The sequence below is a fragment of the Benincasa hispida genome, chromosome 3, assembly GCF_009727055.1.
Source record: "Benincasa hispida cultivar B227 chromosome 3, ASM972705v1, whole genome shotgun sequence".
Taxonomy (NCBI): Eukaryota; Viridiplantae; Streptophyta; class Magnoliopsida; order Cucurbitales; family Cucurbitaceae; genus Benincasa; species Benincasa hispida.
In genome coordinates, this window is record NC_052351.1 from 57,374,791 (window position 1) to 57,395,173 (window position 20,383).

At 38.2% G+C, this 20,383-nt stretch overlaps 1 protein-coding gene across 5 annotated transcripts in view; it reads right to left on the reverse strand.

Moving 5' to 3' along the window:
- Nucleotides 1-411: 411 nt before the first annotated feature.
- LOC120073356 overlaps nt 412-20,383 on the reverse strand; it is a 29,716-nt gene continuing 9,744 nt past the window's right edge. For 2 of the 5 annotated variants that reach the window (XM_039026154.1, XM_039026153.1), the window contains exons 4-8: nt 7,092-7,274; nt 4,705-5,169; nt 4,385-4,471; nt 4,237-4,301; nt 412-945 (exon numbers count right to left, since the gene is read on the reverse strand). In XM_039026154.1, coding sequence (XP_038882082.1) covers nt 4,240-4,301; nt 4,385-4,471; nt 4,705-5,169; nt 7,092-7,274 — 797 coding nt within the window. In that variant the 3' untranslated portion in view covers nt 412-945; nt 4,237-4,239. Of the gene's footprint in view, nt 946-1,939; nt 1,993-4,236; nt 4,337-4,384; nt 4,472-4,704; nt 5,170-7,091; nt 7,275-20,383 lie in introns of all 5 variants that reach the window. The other 3 variants (XR_005480741.1, XR_005480743.1, XR_005480742.1) reach the window with 3 other exon arrangements.

Sequence of the window (20,383 nt, forward strand, 5' to 3'; positions counted from 1 at the left end):
AAAAACAATTTTTTTTAATTTAAAAATTATGGTTTGATCTTTAAAAATATTGATAAAGAGTATAACGAAAAGCAAGAAATTTAAAAATGAAAAGAGTGTTAATAAGCTTAATTTTCAAAAATTAAAATCTAAAAACCAAATAGTTACTAAATATGACCTGCATTTTTAGTTTTCAAAATTTTTTAATATTGAAACAATACTATGAATTGAAACTACCTTTTTTAGTTTTTAAAACTTCGACTTGGTTTTCGAAAACATTGGTAAAAGGCAAATAACAAAGTAAAATTTTAAAAGTGAAAAAACATGTTTATAGACTTAATTTTTAAAAACTAAAACCCAAAAATCAAATGACTATCAACAGACCGACCCATAGCCACACATTTTTCACCCATAACAAACAGAATTTGACAATTTGCTTATAACTCACCTCAAGAGGCTTCTTTAATTAAAGACAATATGGTGAAGCCACCTTCAATGGCAGTCAATCACAAAGTTCAACCCAACCAACATTCTGTATTTCAGTCTTACAATCTACACTCAATATAATCATCAGATCATTACACAATCACTTCCCATATTGCAATCATCAAGCAAAACATCAAACATTAAAGGTTAGTTTAAGAGAATTCAATCACTTGGAAAGCTAAAAATGTTTTCAGAATCACTGTGATATATTATTTCCCATTCTCCATGTTAACCTGCTATGGTAATCGGTCAGTAAGTTTCAGCGCTGATCTGAATGCCTCTCCAGCCCTACAATCCTATGTACAATCATCTGCACAAGTATAGCAACAAAATGATGATAGTTGATGCATCAATTATCAGGTTGACAGAAAACCCGTGTGCATTATATCATATACAACTGCTTAAAAAGTTCATCAATAAGCAGCTTCCATGCTCCAAATCTCTGTATAAATGCATTACATAATGTACATCTCTGCTGCACTGCAATGAACAAAAGAAAATCATGTTAATTTCCAACATTTAAAGTGGCATTTCATAAGAGCCATGATTATACAGATTAACTTGGTTGATTAGGGGTAAACTTCAATCTTTACCTCTGTTAATTACCTCATCTTTGATATCCATCTTCAATTTCATTTAGGTTGTGAAACTAATAGCTTATATGAAGTTAGTTCTTGGTACACGATAAATTATTACCAAAAAGCAAGCATGGATAAGTTTTGGCCCCCATATGCACTAGACTAACACAGACTGATTGTTAATAATGACTTCATGGTTTTATTTTTATTTCATATTTTTATTTCATATTTTTATTTGGTTAAATTACAAGTTCAGTCTTTGAACTTTTAGGTTTGTATCCATTTGGTCTCTGAAATTTAAAAAATAATATATAATTTTGTACCCAACAAGTCTTTAAATTTACAATTTTGTGTTTAATAGGTCCTTAACGTATTCATTTTAAAAAATTCATGGACCTATAAGAGGGTCCTATTAGACACAATATTCAGTTTTATAACAAATATATCTAGTTTTTAAAAGTTTTGAATATGCCTATCGGTGGACTATTTTCATTTCAATTTAATCCTAAAGTCTTCGACCTCGACTTCATGATTAAATTGAAATAAAAATACTTAAAACGCATATGTTTCATTAAGTTCCTGATGTATAAGATTTTGAGTAATTTAGTAAATTTAGAATTAGTTACCCTATCTCACACTTAATTCTCTATAAATAGAGAACCCCCTCTCTTGTATTGATAGGATTTTGATCATTTGAATAAAAACTCTCATTTGGTTTACACCAAGTGGTATCAGAGCTCCAAGAACCTTGGACCCTATGGCGGGAAAAAGGCCTATCGGCAATAGCCCCGTGACAACCCTCAAAGAGGCGGAACAACCAACTGTCCTATCACCGAAGACTTCGACTTGATGCAAGCGGTCAATTCAAAGCTCAATCGATGGTATTTATGGCTTACTTGAACGCATGTCCTCGGCACTCGATCACAGAGAAAAAAATCTCGATTTACCACTGCAACGAATCAAAGAAAATCAACCAAGAATCATCATTTAACCTCAAGAAAGACAGAATCTGAATGTGCAACAAAAAATTCCTCCAAAAAACATCCAAGATTTGCTGGTGGCTATCCAAGAACGACCAAGAATGCAAGTTTACCAAAGATACCACGAAAACAGTGTGCCAACAATTGAAGACAATGAGCCTAGTACAGAAGGTAGAATGTGCGAGGGAGAGCTCATTTTGGAAGAAGAAAAAAAATTAAGGAAAAATCATGGAACCTGCACAAAACCTTAAGCACAGAAGAAAACATGTTGTTAACCCTATCCGTTGCTAGGGTTAACAACAGGGCCAGGACGGGGCTGGAGGGGACTCCCCATCCTTGTCCCCGCAGGGGGTATTTCCCCCATCCCCACCGAGGAAATGGGTACCTACGGGGACCCATCTCCATATATATATATATATAAATATATTTATTGGTAATATATATATATTAAAAAAATAAAAAAGGTTAATTGGGGACGGGGCGGGGATACCCTCCTTGTCCCCACCCCGTCCCCGATCGGGGACCCGATTAGAATCTCCAGTTTGACCCCCATCCCCGGTCAAACCCAGGGCGGGGACCAACACGAACCAAATGAGTAGGAATGATCGATTTATGAAATCGGAGATGGTGATGTTGAAGAAGAAGGTACAACAGAGGCAAAAGAAAAGGAAACCCATGGGCATTCTAATTCAAAAAAGTTTAAAGATCTAGTTCCGGTTGACTACAAAACAACACGAGAGATGAAATATCTTGAATCGGAAATTTTTGGGGTTTTCGCCGGTGAAGTGGAATCGGAAAATTTTGGGATTTTCACCGGTGAAGCAAACTTGGCCGAAATAAAAACTTCAATAAAGATGGAAGACGAAGGAGACTTCATGGTTCATGAAGAAAATCATCGAAAGCTGGTTTACACGATGGACAACCCCTGTGCAGACATACGCAAAACAAAAGAAGACAAAGGAAGAGGTGGATTTTTTCCCAAATTTTTTCACATGGATTTCTTTTTCTGAACTAACCCTAAAAGCCCACAACCCTCTTAATGGACATTTGGGTATTTAAGCCCATGATCCACAAATTTTGACCCAAATCAAACCCAACCCCGATGCCAATTTGAAATCTTTGAAATTTTACTAGCAATGGATTTGGATGTTGGTCTGAGGTTTTTGCAAGGTTGCATGACTAATGAGATTTGGATATTTGTTAACTTTGGTGATTCAAAGATATTTCCGTTCAAGTGGCTTACTTTTTTACTTTTACCTTCATTTTCATTTTAAAACTCGAGGACGAGTATTTTTTTTAGGGATAGAATATGATGTAATAAGATTCAGGGGTAAATTCAAAATTTGTCACCCTATCCCACACTTAATTCTCTATAAATAGAGAGCCCGATCATTTGAATAAAAACTTTCATTTGGTTTACACCAGTTCCAGACATATACGGACTAAAGATCGAATGTGTAACTATGGCTAGTATTTCCCCAGCAAATAGATAATAGTAGTAAGACTACAAAAAACAAAGTAGATACGAATGCCCATAAATACGTTTAAGCATCAAGTTCCATTTGAGCCATGCATTCAAATTCTCATCCAACTTCCTAAAATCCTACTCCTACCGCTGGAAACTCATATATTTGAAGCATATATGTAAGAACTGCTAGGCAAGCAGTCACGCATTCTTCTTCAATGTGTGCTTATAGTGGTTTGTCCTTCATCTTAAACTTGCTTGGTACATCTTTACATTTTACCTACATATGTTGATGATTACTTTTTGAAGCTCTTATGAGTTGGCAACTTAAAGCTCTCACGAGTTGGTAACCTAAAGTGAAGTCCTATAAAATCAGGTGTCGAGAGCTTTGACGAGAAAATTAGAAACCAAAGGATTGTTGGATATCAAAAGTCAATCCTATATTCTTCTTTGTGATAGCAAAAAACTCCAGTGAGCCCACAAGCAATCCATCTCAATGAGCGTCTCCTCCACAAGGAAGCCTATTCTTATGAAAAGTAATTGGATTCCAAGCAAAAGTGCTTTCATGATTTCATCACATTGGAGAATCGATGGGAACCTCCCACAATTTCAGTGGAGTGGACCAACATAAAAGGAAAAGGATATACCCTATACATCTGTGTGTGTATAGTTGGTCTTAGTTCTTCTACGAAGAACGGTCAAAGAAAAGCGTACATTTAAAATGATCACTTAAATACAGATAACTTACCAGCTAATTGTGTCTGAAATCTTCGTAACTCAAGCTTTCTGATACATTGTCCAACCTTTTACCATCTTTAAATGCGAAGAAATTTTAAGTCAATAACCACCTGTCGAATATTACAAGCAAGGATCAACAGATACAGAAAACTCATTACCAAGACGATCTCCATTCTCACAAGTATCAAGGATGTTATCAGCCTCTGTTGGTAAAAACGGACATCTGGCATAGGTCTCTAGCATATCTGGCAGTTCAAAGTCATATTATATAACTGATAATACATCTATATGGTCCTGCTCCACTCCACTCTCTATAGTCTCTCCCATTATATTTTTTACATAAAGAAGGGCGAAGCTTAACAAAAGGGGGAAAGTTTTATTTTTTTTCTTTAGGAATCTTCTTGAACATCTCTTGAACTTAAAATTAAGAGACTGATACATTCTAAATTAATTTAACATAAGCAGTGAAGAAAAATACCTGAACCCTGGGAAAAGTCCGCTGTCAGATCTGAGAGACTAAAATTCCTCGTAATTTGATTAATGAACCCAAATGAGGAGGGATCCGGATCAAGAAGTGATTCATTGAAGGATGGTGTGTTGGAATCAACACTAGCAAAAGATGCAACTGACGTGTTCCCAATTGATTGACGAGCATCAAGGACATTGCTCTCTGTTCCAAGCATGTAGGGAGAACTGTTTGAATATCCAGTTTCTACTTTGATCATCCCTCCATTCATTCCTTGAAACAGACCCACATTTGAGCTCTGAGGTGCAACATCATTCCTGGCATGAGAAGACATATCCACAGCAGTGTGCATAGTTGAGAGTACAGGTTGGGTACCATTAGAATAAGCATTGCCTAAGCTGACACCAACAGGGTGGTCTATGTCATCTTGTTTCAAAGTAGGTCCTGAATGCTCTGGTGCGTAGCAGCTCTGGTGTACTGTTCAAACAAAGTACATTGACTTGTTAGTGACACAAGTACATTATAAATGTTATACAATGATGGGAAAGGTTTATAATTAGCAAAACAACTCCTTCAAGCACCAATTAATATATAAAAACTCATACATCCCCCCATAATAGAAAACCTGCATCAATACGAATCACATATTGAAAATGTGGCGTTTTTTATTAATAACAATTTCATGAATCATTTTGTAAGATGCATAGCATTAACCCTAACATCACAAGATTACTTTCCACCTCCTTTTCTTCTATTTGAATCTCCAAAATACGATCTATAATATTACCAAAACAAAGATGAACAAATATCTTGTGAAGAAAAGTTCTTCCACCTTTAGAACTGGTTTAGGAAGAGATAATTGCAAAATAGCCATCATAGTGGAGAAAAAAAAATAAATTTATGCCAAATTAAGATATGGATCTTTATTAAATATGTTATCTCTAGTACAACTTTGTAGTTGATAATGAAAAACTATTCAGTATCATATGTGGTTTCTAAGTGAACCTGATTGTACCTTTTTCTGAATCGGGATCAAGTTCGTTAGAGAAAAAGGTTTTTTGAATATTAAGGATTATAATATGTAACAAATAAAGTTTTGAAGTGACTAAGACAATGCAGAAATTATAGAAACGATACAGGTAAATAGAACACTGATGATATCCTCGTAAATCCACACAATAATAAAAATAGAAATCTAAATCAATCAAGTATAATTGATATGCATAAATACTATAAAGCTAACTGGAAACTACCAAATACATTTAGTTGAAATGTCTTATCTGTGGGCATGGCACCTCTGGATGCTCAACTGCCTGCCCTGGATGCCTAATTGCCTTTTAATTTTCTTTTTTCATAAAAATTGAATAACTTTGTTGACTAAATGAAAGGAAAATTGCTAAAAGCCTAGAATTATACATAGCAAGAATGGAGAGGACGGAAGGTGGTTTTCAGATGCCAACAAGCATGGAATTCTATTACTAAATGGAGAAAGTGGCTTGAAATTGCCAAAAACTTAAGCATGGGGCAGGGAACAACATAAAATTTTGGGAGGATTTTGGAGGTGGGACCTTAGCTAGCTATTTTTTTCTAATAAAAGGAATATGTTTTCAAAAAGGAAAATGATGAAGATGATGATGAAAGCCTACATTTTGTTTAGAACTCAAGGACCCAGATGTACCGTCTATAGAACAGATCTTGTTCAAGTAAGGTCATTGATGATGAAAGCCTACAAAAGCCAAGAGAGTGACCAACCCCTTCAATTTGGACAAAACACGGATTAAATATTATAAAAGGAACTTCTAAGTTCCTAACAAGAGAGCCCTGACTGAATGAAACAAAAAGACATTTATCTTAACCAAATTGCAATCCCTTTCCGACACTCAGAAAATCCTCCTGTTGTCTATCCAAAGATGGCCAAAACTGCATTAGACAGAATCAGGCTTTACTGACACCCTCACGGATTGGCAAAAGCATATGGCACGAATTCCAATAATACATATTCATTTGGCTTAAATTGACATCAAGTAATTGCCTTCACTTCAGCCACGCTGTTAATACCAAGATGGCAGTCACTAATGCTCAATTACAAGAAAATTGATGTTTCAATATGGTTGAAAGCATCAGTATGAAAGGAAAGTGTCTTCGCAGAAAATGACATGAGGTGCTACTCTTCCTCTTTCAATATGCCTTGTTAATTGTGAAATCCGGAAACCACAAGGATGAAATATTTAGCCTCTCTCTCTTCATCTTTTTTTTTAAAAAAAAAATGAGAGCAGGACCTCTCTTATTCTTAAGAGATCAGATACGTTGTAACTAACATGTAATAACATCCAAGATATAGCAATGCAACAAGTAACAAATAAAGATTAAGCTTCCGACTAGGAGAAAAGCAGCCTTACTAGGTTGGACGTGGGATCCATTAGAACTAGATAACGCAGTCACTGCACATGGGTGTATTTGGTGCATCATTCGTGCTTGCTGTTCAAGCAACCGGTTGAATTCAATAATCTGGCTTTTCACCATCAGTCTCAGATAATATGCATTAAAGAATTCCTGATTCTCCTCTTCAAGCTTCTGCCAAACTGGAAGAGAAGCAAAACAAAAGGTTTTGACTACAATAGATGAAGTAAACATAAAAGGAGGTAGCATAAGTGTTTACAACCTGCAGTTCTATCTCAATGGTATGGATCATATGAGTCTTATGACATGGAAACATTATGTATAGTAATTTATATCCACTTGTCAACCGTGGATCAAAAATTTATGGATAATTTTTAATTCAATCCACTTGAGACTTATTGTATGTTTTTCTATTTGTCTTTTTTTTCATGTGTCTGGAAAACCATCCTTTCACTGACAACGAAGCAACTATTGGTCCTTGATCCAAATTACCATTAATTTTGATTTGAGGGGTTGAAGGTATCCATCACTTGTTCTTCCATTATTTGTACGGCAAGAAATTTTTGGAAACTTCGTTTCAAAGCTTCCTACGCTCTTGCACTTTTGATTTCAGGGCTAAAAACAATATCTTCAACCTACTTGGCCATGATTTAGGAAAGCAAGAGATTTGTGGCTTAATATTGTTAAGTATGTGGTTTGGGGCTTTGATTTTGGAAGAAATCAACAATTTTTTGGGAAAAAGAAAGTTTTGATAATATGATGAAGTACCATACGGCATAGCAGTAGCTTGCTGTTTGTTTGGTTGAGTAGAATTTAGCCGTTCCAACATGTCGCATTTTGGAATCTCGAGATCAATATGGGTTAAATGTGTGTAATAGTGGTGGTGATGTGTGTTTGATTTGTGTTCAAAATAAAGTTTCGTACAGCTTGTTAGATTGCCCTTCCGAATGATTTTTGCAATCACTCGTTTTATGAGAGTATTCTATGTGAGGGAAGCTTCCTTGTAATCTTATTACATATTGGACTAAGTTTTAGATGTTTTCTGCTTTGGGGGCTTCCAAGATGTATCCCTAAAAGGGAATCTTTCGTTTGTAACATCCAAATACCAATAAAATGTTTGTGCATCTTTGTAAAAATAAATAAATCATGCTGCAATGGTGAGCTACTTACTATCTCAGTTTCCTAGTTAATCTTGTTCGTCCATGATCATTTCTATAGCCAATATAGATTACTGACAGGTTGCTCTATCATCAATTCCTAAATGCCTAATCAATCATTTTCCTCTGCATCCATCAAATTTAAATGTACCTTAATTTGTAACAAGGACTGTAGGTCTATGATTCAGAATATTCTCATGAACTTTCCCTTTTGTGATGAGGGGAGAAGATTCGTGGAAAACTTGTTACTTCGCCTTTATTTTTATTTTTTTTGGCAAGGTTCAGTGCCTCTTTATGGGCATCCATCCATAAATCGAGCCAGCTATGTTTTATCCTTTTGGATTGGAGTCCTGGATTCCTTTAGTGCACTTGTTTTTTTGTATGCCTTGAACATTCTTCCATTTTTTTTCAATGAAAGCTCAGTTTTTAAAACTAAAATAAAAATAAAATAAAACCTCTAGATCTGCTAGACATTTTTTACTAGACTATAACAAAGTCATGGCACATCATGCTATCTTGCAGTTCATGTGTTGTACTAACTCAACAATCAACTAATTAACTATCGTTTTCACAATTATTATTGATAACTCCCTAAATGAGTTATCTTAATGCCTCTAATATTGCTTGTTTAGAATGATTAATCAATTTAAATGTCTATATTTGTAGGAATTTGAACACTACATGCATTTTGGAGCATTATGGACGGTTCAAGAGCTTAACAGAGCGTCGCAGTGTTGCGCTCAAAGTCAGAAGCACGTAAAACAAGCAACATCGCAGCACTACCCTTTGGAGCCACAACATCGTCGCAAACCCCCAGCAGACTCACCTGCGGAAAATGCATGAGTCGCAGCACTCTTAGTAGCGTCACGGTGCCCTCGATGGACCATATATCTTCTTTTCATTCTAGGGTTAGGAAGGAGAGTTGGTGGCCGATTTTGAGAGCTCTAAGCTCGGTTTTGGCCAAAACCCATGAAAATTCTTTGTATTTTGGCTTGTAATGAAGATTTTGGCATCAGGATTTGATTCTAGATGATCGACTAGGCCCCAAATGAGCACTTTAGTTATGGATATAATAAGATTTTTATGGAATGTTCGTGGATTTTTCTGATTCTTCTTGTTTTCTACTCCTTGCTTGATTTTTCTTTTTTTTACAAGAAACATTTCATTGATGAATGAAATATCCAAAGAGTAGAATGGGGATAAACCAATAGGGAAAATACCCAAATCCAAAATAAAAGCAGAACACATAATGGATAGATACAAACAGGATGTATGAGGAGCAAAAAGATACAACCCAATCCAGAAAGGAAGTGATAAAAACAGTGAAGATAGTTCAAAAAACGAAAGAAGCACATGATCATAGCGGATGAACATCAACACAAAAGCTCAGAGCATCTAGAAGCCACTTGAGACGAAAGGGTTCCACCATAACAGAAACTTAAAGCCCAAAAACCATTTTTGTCACACTGATATAGACCCTTCTTTAAGCAAAGGTTGAGCCTTTTTTTCATACAAAATAGAGCTTTCTAGATTCCGTAATTCTCTCGACTCTCTTTTTTCTTTGCTGAAGATCGGTTGGGTTGCTCTTTGTTGGGATCACCTTTATGCAAAGACCGAGATATCTAAACCAAGGGACCAGTACCATCAAGTGTGGAGCCCATAAAAGGACCAACTAATGATGAATGTTCATAATCATACCAATTTCCACCCATGTGGTCATAGATGTAAGAGGGATGAGGAGAAACCGGCGGAATATGAATGGGGCTAGAAAGGTAGGCATCCGTGACTCCTTGCTTGAATTTCTACGATGAGCATACTAAATAGATTAAATTAACGACTTAATCACATATACTTGTATGTTTGTTCACCCGCGCCATGCATGTTGAGATTATCTGTAACTGTAATGATGGCATAGATAATTTGAGTAGTAAATAGGTTGAGTTATAGTTATGGTTCGATCTCTAACGTAACCAAGGTCACCAATAACGAATAGATAGTGGGACCTAAGGAATAGAAAAACGTTAAGTTTGACTTAGCTAGTTTAATCTAATGTCCTAATCAATCCAAGAGCTTGATGCAATTAACTTGTAGGTAATGCACGACTATTATTTAGTTAATTTAGAAATTGGCATCGCATTACGAGTCGATTTTCTTAAGAGAGTCTAAACGACACTACCGGATCAATCGATTAGACAATTAATTAAATAACCTAATTCCTATGATAAATTGATGAAGTAATCTATAAATAGCCCAACGGTCTCTTAATTGGCGAAGGTAATCTCATGCTATCCCTCTTTCTCTCACCAATCTATCTTACATTCCACACTTTAATTTTCTGCATTTTTATCTTGTCAACCCCTTCCTCCCCTCCCCCCCCCCCCCCCCCCAAACTGCTTTTCCATAGACAAATTTACATTGGGGAGATTAGGGGTGTTCGTGGGTTGGATTGAAGAACTTTTTAGACCCAACCCAATTGTTCGGGTTGTAAATTCTTTTACCCAAATAACCCTCATTAAGAAATGAAACCCAACCCAACCCAACCATGAAACATTTGGATTGGGTTGGTTCGAGTTACTCGGGTCATTAATTTAATTTTTTTTTAAAAGGAAGTAAAATATCAATACGTAAAAAATTGATTTAACTATTGTTGAAATACGTTGAATTAGCCCTAAGGGCATTTTTGTAATTATACTATATTTGCTAAATTAGGGTTTCACCTCATTCTATTTATATCTGAGGTGGGGTCTATTGTTATGTATGACATTAAAATAAGAAGTCCTTTTCTATCGGTGTTTTTTCTCCCTGAATTACGGTTTTCACGTAAATTCCTTGTGTCGTTTTCTTCTCTCTTTCTATTTCAATATGGTATTAGAGCAAGGTGATGAAACCCTAGCCCTGATAGAAGAAACTCAGTCATCAAACTTGATAGGTGAAGGTACACTGACTAATGAGGCTGTGATTCAAGCAGTAGTTGACCAATATCTCCGAACCATCATCCCAGGCGGCATAGCCGAACAGTTCCAGCCGGCGAGCCGAACAACAGTGGTGGACTCACTCCAGCCAGCGCGCCAATCAGCTCCCAGACTCAGCAGACCCAGCCGTTCCAGCCAAACATCATCGATGAAGTCCCTCGGCTTCGCACGCGATCGATTCTTCTACGGCGCACGCACTCGGTCCCTCGACTTCACACACGACCGGCCCACACTCGATTTCGCACAGGATCGGATTTGTCCAGACGGTCGTGGGTTTGCTCCAGCTGCCGAGTCGGGTCAGATCGGCGCGTTTTCTTCAACCTCGCGGCCGATCGCCGAGCCTTCTATCCGTTACCCACTGTCGCAGCCGTCTGGGAGCAACGCCCAATCACGGGCTGCCACATTTTTCCACCGGTGGACTTCCGGCAGTAGCTTCTTCACAGTACCATGGTGGACAGCCTCTTCCTCATGTGTATCCAGTTCAACCTCAGTTTCGAATGGGTGATTCCGTTGAAGAAAATCCCATGATCTTTGGACAGAAAAATTCTAGATCTGAATCTCATGGGGAACTCCAACAACAATTGGTTAGTCTCCAGCAACAGATGGCCACCCTTGGAGCCCAGATTGAATGGCCATGATTCTTCCCCGATGTATTCAGAAAATTCGGTATCAATGTTTCCTACTCTTCCTACTACTAATCTTTTATCTGGAACTATAGGAAATTCTGCAGGAATGATCACGGGAGAGAAGCTGAATGGGCAAAATTACTTCTCTTGGTCCCAAACAATTAAAATCGTTCTTGAGGGACGCCATAAGTTTGGATATTTGACTGGAGAGATACCAAGACAGAATCCTGGGGATCCTCAAGAGCGTGTCTGGAAGGCAGAGGATTCTTTACTCCGCTCAATGTTAATCAGTAGCATGGAACCACAAATTGGGAAACCTTTACTCTATTCAGCCACTGCCCGAGATACTTGGGATGCAGTCTAACGGTTATATTCGAGGCGTCAGAAAGCATCCCGCCTGTATACTCTACGTAAACAGGTTCACGAATGCAAACAAGGGAGCATGGATGTAACGTCATACTTCAGCAAGATGTCGTTTTGGCAAGAAATGGATCTATATCGAGAGATCATCTGGAACTGCCCGCAAGATGGAATTCAATACTCCAAGATAGAAGAGGTTGAGCGTGTGTATTATTTTCTTGCAGGGTTGCACCCCAAATTTGATACAGTTCGGAGTCGAATACTAGGGCAGAAACCAATACCGTCTCTCATGGAGGTCTATTCAGAGGTTAGATTGGAAGAAGATAGATCAAGTGCAATAAATGGGCCGGGTGTTACCACTGTAGAGTCAGCTGCCTTTGGGGTGAAGTCCACTGGATCTGATGGTGACAAGCAGAATAGTAAAACACCTCCAGTATGTGAGCATTGCAAAAAACAGTGGCATACGAAGGATCAGTGCTGGAAATTGCATGGTCGCCCTCCAAATGGTAAACGTCGCCCTCCGAATGACAAGTCGAAATCTGGGCGTGCTCTAGTGGGTGAATCAGTTGAGGGGGCCGCACAACCTCGACACAGCCTCCAGTGACCAATCCTGGTGATTCAGGTACCATAGGGATCGGAACAATTGCTCAATCAAGTAACCCTCAATCTTTTAGTTTCCTTGTTGAAGGGAATGAGTTATGGATTCTAGATTCAGGAGCGACCGATCACTTGACTGGCTCATCCGACCGGTTTCTCTCATACTATCCAAGCGCTGGAAATGAGAGGATTCAGAGGAACAACATAAAATTTTGGAGGATTTGAGGTGGGACCTTAGCTAGCTATTTTTTTCAATAAAAGGAATATGTTTTTCAAAAAGGAAAATGATGAAGATGATGATGAAAAGCCTACATTTTGTTTAGAACTCAAGGACCCAGATGTACCGTCTAAGAACAGATCTGTTCAAGTAAGGTCATTGATGATGAAGCCTACAAAAGCCAAGAGAGTGACCAACCCTTCAATTTGGACAAAACACGGATTAAATATTATAAAAGGAACTTCTAAGTTCCTAACAAGAGAGCCCTGACTGAATGAAACAAAAAGACATTTATCTTAACCAAATTGCGCAATCCCTCTTCCGACACTCAGAAAATCCTCCTGTTGTCTATCCAAAGATGGCCAAAACTGCATTAGACAGAATCAGGCTTTACTGACACCCTACACGGTATGGCAAAAGCATATGGCACGAATTCTCACAATAATACATATTCATTTGGCTTAATTGACATCAAGTAATTGCCTTCACTTCAGCCACGCTGTTAATACCAAGATGGCAGTCACTAATGCTCAATTACAAGAAAATTGAGTTTTCAATATGGTTGAAAGCATCAGTATGAAAAGAAAGTGTCTTCGCAGAAATGACATGAGGTGCTACTCTTCCTCTTTCATATGCCTTGTTAATTGTGGAAATCCGCGAAACCACAAGGATGAAATATTTAGTCCTCTCTCTCTTTTTTTTTTTAAAAAAAAATGAGAGCAGACCTCTCTTATTCTTAAGAGATCAGATACGTTGTAACTAACATGTAATAACATCCAAGATATAGCAATGCAAACAGTAACAAATAAAGATTAAGCTTCCGACTAGGGAAAAGCAGCCTTACTAGGTTGGACGTGGGATCCATTAAACTAGATAACGCAGTCACTGCACATGGTGTTTGGTGCATCATTCGTGCTTGCTGTTCAAGCAACCGGTTGAATTCAATAATCTGGCTTTTTCACCATCAGTCTCAGATATAATGCATTAAAGAATTTCCTGATTCTCCTCTTCAACTTCTGCCAAACTGGAAGAGAAGCAAAACAAAAGGTTTTGACTACAATAGATGAGTAAACATAAAAGGAGTAGCATAAGTTTTACAACCTGCAGTTCTATCTCAATGGTATGGATCATATGAGTCTTATGACATGGAAACATTATGTTAGTAATTTATATCCACTTGTCAACCGTGGATCAAAAAATTTATGGATAATTTTTAATTCAATCCACTTGAGACTTATTGTATGTTTTTCTATTTGTCGTTTTTTTTTCATGTGTCTGAAAACCATCCTTTTCACTGACAACGAAGCAACTATTGTCCTTGATCCAAATTACCATTAATTTTGATTTGAGGGGTTGAAGGGATCCATCACTTGTTCTTCCATATTTGTACGGCAAGAAATTTTTTGGAAACTTCGTTTCAAAGCTTCCTACGCTCTTGCACTTTTGATTTCAGGGCTAAAAACAATATCTTCAACCTACTTGGCCAGATTTAGGAAAGCAAGAGATTTGTGGCTTAATATTGTTAAGTATGTGGTTTGGGGCTTTGATTTTGGAAGAAATCAACAATTTTTTGGGAAAAAGAAAGTTTTGATAATATGATGAAGTACCATACGGCATAGCAGTAGCTTGCGTTTTGTTTGGTGAGTAGAATTTAGCCGTTCCAACATGTCGCATTTTGGAATCTCGAGATCAATATGGTTAAATGTGTGTAATAGTGGTGGTGATGTGTGTTTGATTTGTGTTCAAAATAAAGTTTCGTACAGCTTGTTAGATTGCCCTTCCGAATGATTTTTTGCAATCACTCGTTTTATGAGAGTATTCTATGTGAGGGAAGCTTCCTTGTAATCTTATTACATATTGGACTAATTTTAGATGTTTTCTGCTTTGGGGGCTTCCAAGATGTATCCCTAAAAGGGAATCTTTCGTTTGTAACATCCAAATACCAATAAAATGTTTGTGCATCTTTGTAAAAATAAATAAATCATGCTGCAATGGTGAGCTACTTACTATCTCAGTTTCCTAGTTAATCTTGTTCGTCCATGATCATTTCTATAGCCAATATAGATTACTGACAGGTTGCTCTATCATCAATTCCTAAATGCCTAATCAATCATTTTCCTCTTGCATCCATCAAATTTAAATGTACCTTAATTTGTAACAAGGACTGTAGGTCTATGATTCAGAATATTCTCATGAACTTTCCCTTTTGTGATGAGGGGAGAAGATTCTTGGAAAACTTGTTACTTCGCCTTATTTTTTATTTTTTTTGGCAAGGTTCATGCCTCTTTATGGGCATCCATCCATAAACGAGCCAGCTATGTTTTATCCTTTTGGATTGGAGTCCTGGATTCCTTTAGTGCACTTGTTTTTTTGTATGCCTTGAACATTCTTCCATTTTTTTTCAATGAAAGCTCAGTTTTTAAAACTAAAAATAAAAATAAAATAAAACCTCTAGATCTGCTAGACATTTTTTACTAGACATAACAAAGTCATGGCACATCATGCTATCTTGCAGTTCATGTGTTGTACTAACTCAACAATCAACTAATTAACTATCGTTTTCACAATTATTATTGATAACTCCCTAAATGAAGTTATCTTAATGCCTCTAATATTGCTTGTTTAGAATGATTAATCAATTTAAATGTCTTATATTTTGTAGGAATTTGAACACTACATGCATTTTGGAGCATTATGGACGGTTCAAGAGCTTAACAGAGCGCTCGCAGTGTTGCGCTCAAAGTCAGAAGCACGTAAAACAAGCAACATCGCAGCACTACCCTTTGGAGCCACAACATCGTCGCAAACCCCAGCAGACTCACTGCGGAAAATGCATGAGTCGCAGCACTCTTAGTAGCGTCACGGTGCCCTCGATGGACCATATATTTCTTTTCATTCTAGGGTTAGGAAGGAGAGTTGGTGGCGATTTTGAGAGCTCTAAGCTCGGTTTTGGCCAAAACCCATGAAAATTCTTTGTATTTTGGCTTGTAATGAAGATTTTGGCATCAGGATTTGAATTCTAGATGATCGACTAGGCCCCAAATGAGCACTTTAGTTATGGATATAATAAGATTTTTATGGAATGTTCGTGGATTTTCTGATTCTTCTTGTTTCTACTCCTTGCTTGATTTTTCTTTTTTTTACAAGAAACATTTCATGATGAATGAAATATCCAAAGAGTAGAATGGGGATAAAACCAATAGGGAAAATACCCAAATCCAAAATTAAAGCAGAACACATAATGGATAGATACAAACAGGATGTATGAGGAGCAAAAAGATACAACCCAATCCAGAAAGGAAGTGATAAAAACATAGGAGATAGTTCAAAAAACGAAAGAAGCACATGATCATACGGATTCTAGTCGATGACATCAACACAAAAGCTCAGAGGCATCTTAGAAGCCACTTGAGACGAAAGGGTTCCACCATAACAGAAACTTAAAGCCCAAAACCATTTGTGTCACACTGATATAGACCCTTCTTTAAGCAAAGGTTGAGCCTTTTTTTCATAACAAAAATAGAGCTTTCTAGATCCGTAATTCTCTCGACTCTCTTTTTTTCTTTGCTGAAGATCGGTTGGGTTGCTCTTTGTTGGGATCACCTTTATGCAAAGACCGAGATATCTAAACCAAGGGACCAGTACCATCAAGTGTGGAGCCCATAAAAGACCAACTAATGATGAATGTTCATAATCATACCAATTTCCACCCATGTTGGTCATAGATGTAAGAGGATGAGGAGAAAACGGCGGAATATGAATGGGGCTAGAAAGTAGGCATCCGTGAATCCTTGCTTGAATTTCTTACGATGAGCATACTAAATAGATTAAATTAACGACTTAATCACATATACTTGTATGTTTGTTCACCCGCGCCATGCATGTTGAGATTATCTGAACTGTAATGATGGCATAGATAATTTGAGTAGTAAATAGGTTGATTTATAGTTATGGTTCGATCTCTAACGTAACCAAGGTCACCAATAACGAATAGATAGTGTGGGACCTAAGGAATAGAAAAACGTTAAGTTTGACTTAGCTAGTTTAATCTAATGTCCTAATCAATCCAAGAGCTTGATGCAATTAACTTGTAGGTAATGCACGACTATTATTTAGTTTAATTTAGAAATTGGCATCGCATTACGAGTCGATTTTCTTAAGAGAGTCTAAACGACACTACCGGATCAATCGATTAGACAATTAATTAAATAACTAATTCCTATGATAAATTGATGAAGTAATCTATAAATAGCCCAACGGTCTCTTAATTGGCGAAGGTAATCTCATGCTATCCCTCTTTCTCTTCACCAATCTATCTTACATTCCACATTTAATTTTCTGCATTTTTATCTTGTCAACCCCTTCCTCCCCCCCCCCCCCCCCCCCCCCCCCCAAACTGCTTTTCCATAGACAAATTTACATTGGGGAGATTAGGGGTGTTCGTGGGTTGGATTGAAGAACTTTTTAGACCCAACCCAATTGTTCGGGTTGTAAATTTCTTTTACCCAAATAACCCTCATTAAGAAATAAGACCCAACCCAACCCAACCATGAAACAATTTGGATTGGTGTTGGTTCGAGTTACCGGGTCATTAATTTAATTTTTTTTTATAAAAGGAAGTAAAATATCAATACGTAAAAAAATTGATTTAACTATTAGTTGAAATACGTTGAATTAGCCCTAAGGGCATTTTTGTTAATTTATACTATATTTGCTAAATTAGGGTTTTACCTCATTCTATTTATATCTGAGTTGGGGTCTATTGTATGTATGACATTAAAATAAGAAGTCCTTTTCTATCGTTGTTTCTCCCTGAATTACGGTTTTCCACGTAAATTCCTTGTGTCGTTTTCTTTCCTTCTATTTCAATATGGTATTAGAGCAAGGTGATGAAACCCTAGCCTGATAGAAGAAACTCAGTCATCAAACTTGATAGGTGAAGGTACACTGACTAATGAGGCTGTGATTCAAGCAGTAGTGACCAATATCTCCGAACCATCATCCCAGGCGGCATAGCCGAACAGTTCCAGCCGGCGAGCCGAACAACAGTGGTGGACTCACTCCAGCCAGCGCGCCAATCAGCTCCCAGACTCAGCAGACCCAGCCGTTCCAGCCAAACATCATCGATGAAGGTCCCTCGGCTTCGCACGCGATCGATTCTTCTACGGCGCACGCACTCGGTCCCTCGACTTCACACACGACCGGCCCACACTCGATTTCGCACAGGATCGGATTTGCTCCAGACGGTCGTGGGTTTGCTCCAGCTGCCGAGTCGGGTCAGATCGGCCCGTTTTCTTCAACCTCGCGGCCGATCGCCGAGCCTTCTATCCGTTACCCACTTGTCGCAGCCGTCTGGGAGCAACGCCAATCACGGGCTGCCACAATTTTTCCACCGGTGGACTTCCGGCAGTAGCTTTTCACAGTACCATGGTGGACAGCCTCTTCCTCAATGTGTATCCAGTTCAACCTCAGTTTCGAATGGGTGATTCCGTTGAAGAAAATCCCATGATCTTTGGACAGAAAAATTTCTAGATCTGAATCTCATGGGGAACTCCAACAACAATTGGTTAGTCTCCAGCAACAGATGGCCACCCTTGGAGCCCAGATTTGAATGGCCATGATTCTTCCCCGATGTATTCAGAAAATTCGGTATCAATGTTTCCTACTCTTCCTACTACTAATCTTTTATCTGGAACTATAGGAAATTCTGCAGGAATGATCACGGGAGAAGAAGCTGAATGGGCAAAATTACTTCTCTTGGTCCCAAACAATTAAAATCGTTCTTGAGGGACGCCATAAGTTTGGATATTTGACTGGAGAGATACCAAGACAGAATCCTGGGATCCTCAAAGAGCGTGTCTGGAAGGCAGAGGATTCTTTACTCCGCTCAATGTTAATCAGTAGCATGGAACCACAAATTGGGAAACCTTTACTCTATTCAGCCACTGCCCGAGATACTTGGGATGCAGTCTAACGGTTATATTCGAGGCGTCAGAAAGCATCCCGCCTGTATACTCTACGTAAACAGGTTCACGAATGCAAACAAGGGAGCATGGATGTAACGTCATACTTCAGCAAGATGTCGGTTTGGCAAGAAATGGATCTATATCGAGAGATCATCTGGAACTGCCCGCCAAGATGGAATTCAATACTCCACGATAGAAGAGGTTGAGCGTGTGTATTATTTTCTTGCAGGGTTTGCACCCCAAATTTGATACAGTTCGGAGTCGAATACTAGGGCAGAAACCAATACCGTCTCTCATGGAGGTCTATTCAGAGGTTAGATTGGAAGAAGATAGATCAAGTGCAATAAATGGGCCGGTGTTACCACTGTAGAGTCAGCTGCCTTTTGGGTGAAGTCCACTGGATCTGATGGTGACAAGCAGAATAGTAAAACACCTCCAGTATGTGAGCATTGCAAAAAACAGTGGCATACGAAGGATCAGTGCTGGAAATTGCAATGGTCGCCCTCCGAATGGTAAACGTCGCCTTCCGAATAACGAGTCGAAATCTGGTCGTGCTCTAGTGGGTGAATCAGTTGAGGGGGCCGCACAACCTCGACACAGCCTCACAGTGACCAATCCTGGTGATTCAGGTACCATAGGGATCGGAACAATTGCTCAATCAAGTAACCCTCAATCTTTTAGTTTCCTTGTTGAAGGGAATGAGTTATGGATTCTAGATTCAGGAGCGACCGATCACTTGACTGGCTCATCCGACCGGTTTCTCTCATACTATCCAAGCGCTGGAAATGAGAGGATTTCGAATTGCGGATGGGTCCTTCGCTCCTGTTGCTGGAAAAGGCAGACTGTCACCATTTCAGGGATTAACTCTGCAAAATGTCCTATATATGCCCAAAATTTCTTACAACTTATTATCAATAAGTAAAATAATAAAAGATTTTAACTGTAGAGTTGTCTTCTCACCAGATACTGCTTTGTTTCAGGACTTGAGCTCGGGGATGATGATTGGCACTGCCCGATATGACAGAGGCCTCTATTTCCTTTTTGAAAATGCTTCCTCCAGGAGCTTGTTAGGACTCTTTTATCTTCTTTTATGTCTGAAACAAATTATTTATTATGGCATTTTCGTCTTGGACATCCTAGTTTTCAATATATGCGATATTTGTTTCCTCATTTATTCCATAATGTGAATATTCTTCATTATCTTGTGATGTTTGTATACATGACTAAACAACCTTGTGTGTCTTTTGTTTCTCAGCCCTATAAACCTATCCAGCCTTTCCACCTGGTCCACAGTGATGTTTGGGGTCCCTCAAGCATCTCTAACCCTGTCTGGTAAACAGTGGTTTGTAACCTTTCATCGATGACCATACCCGACTTACATGGGTATATCTCCTTG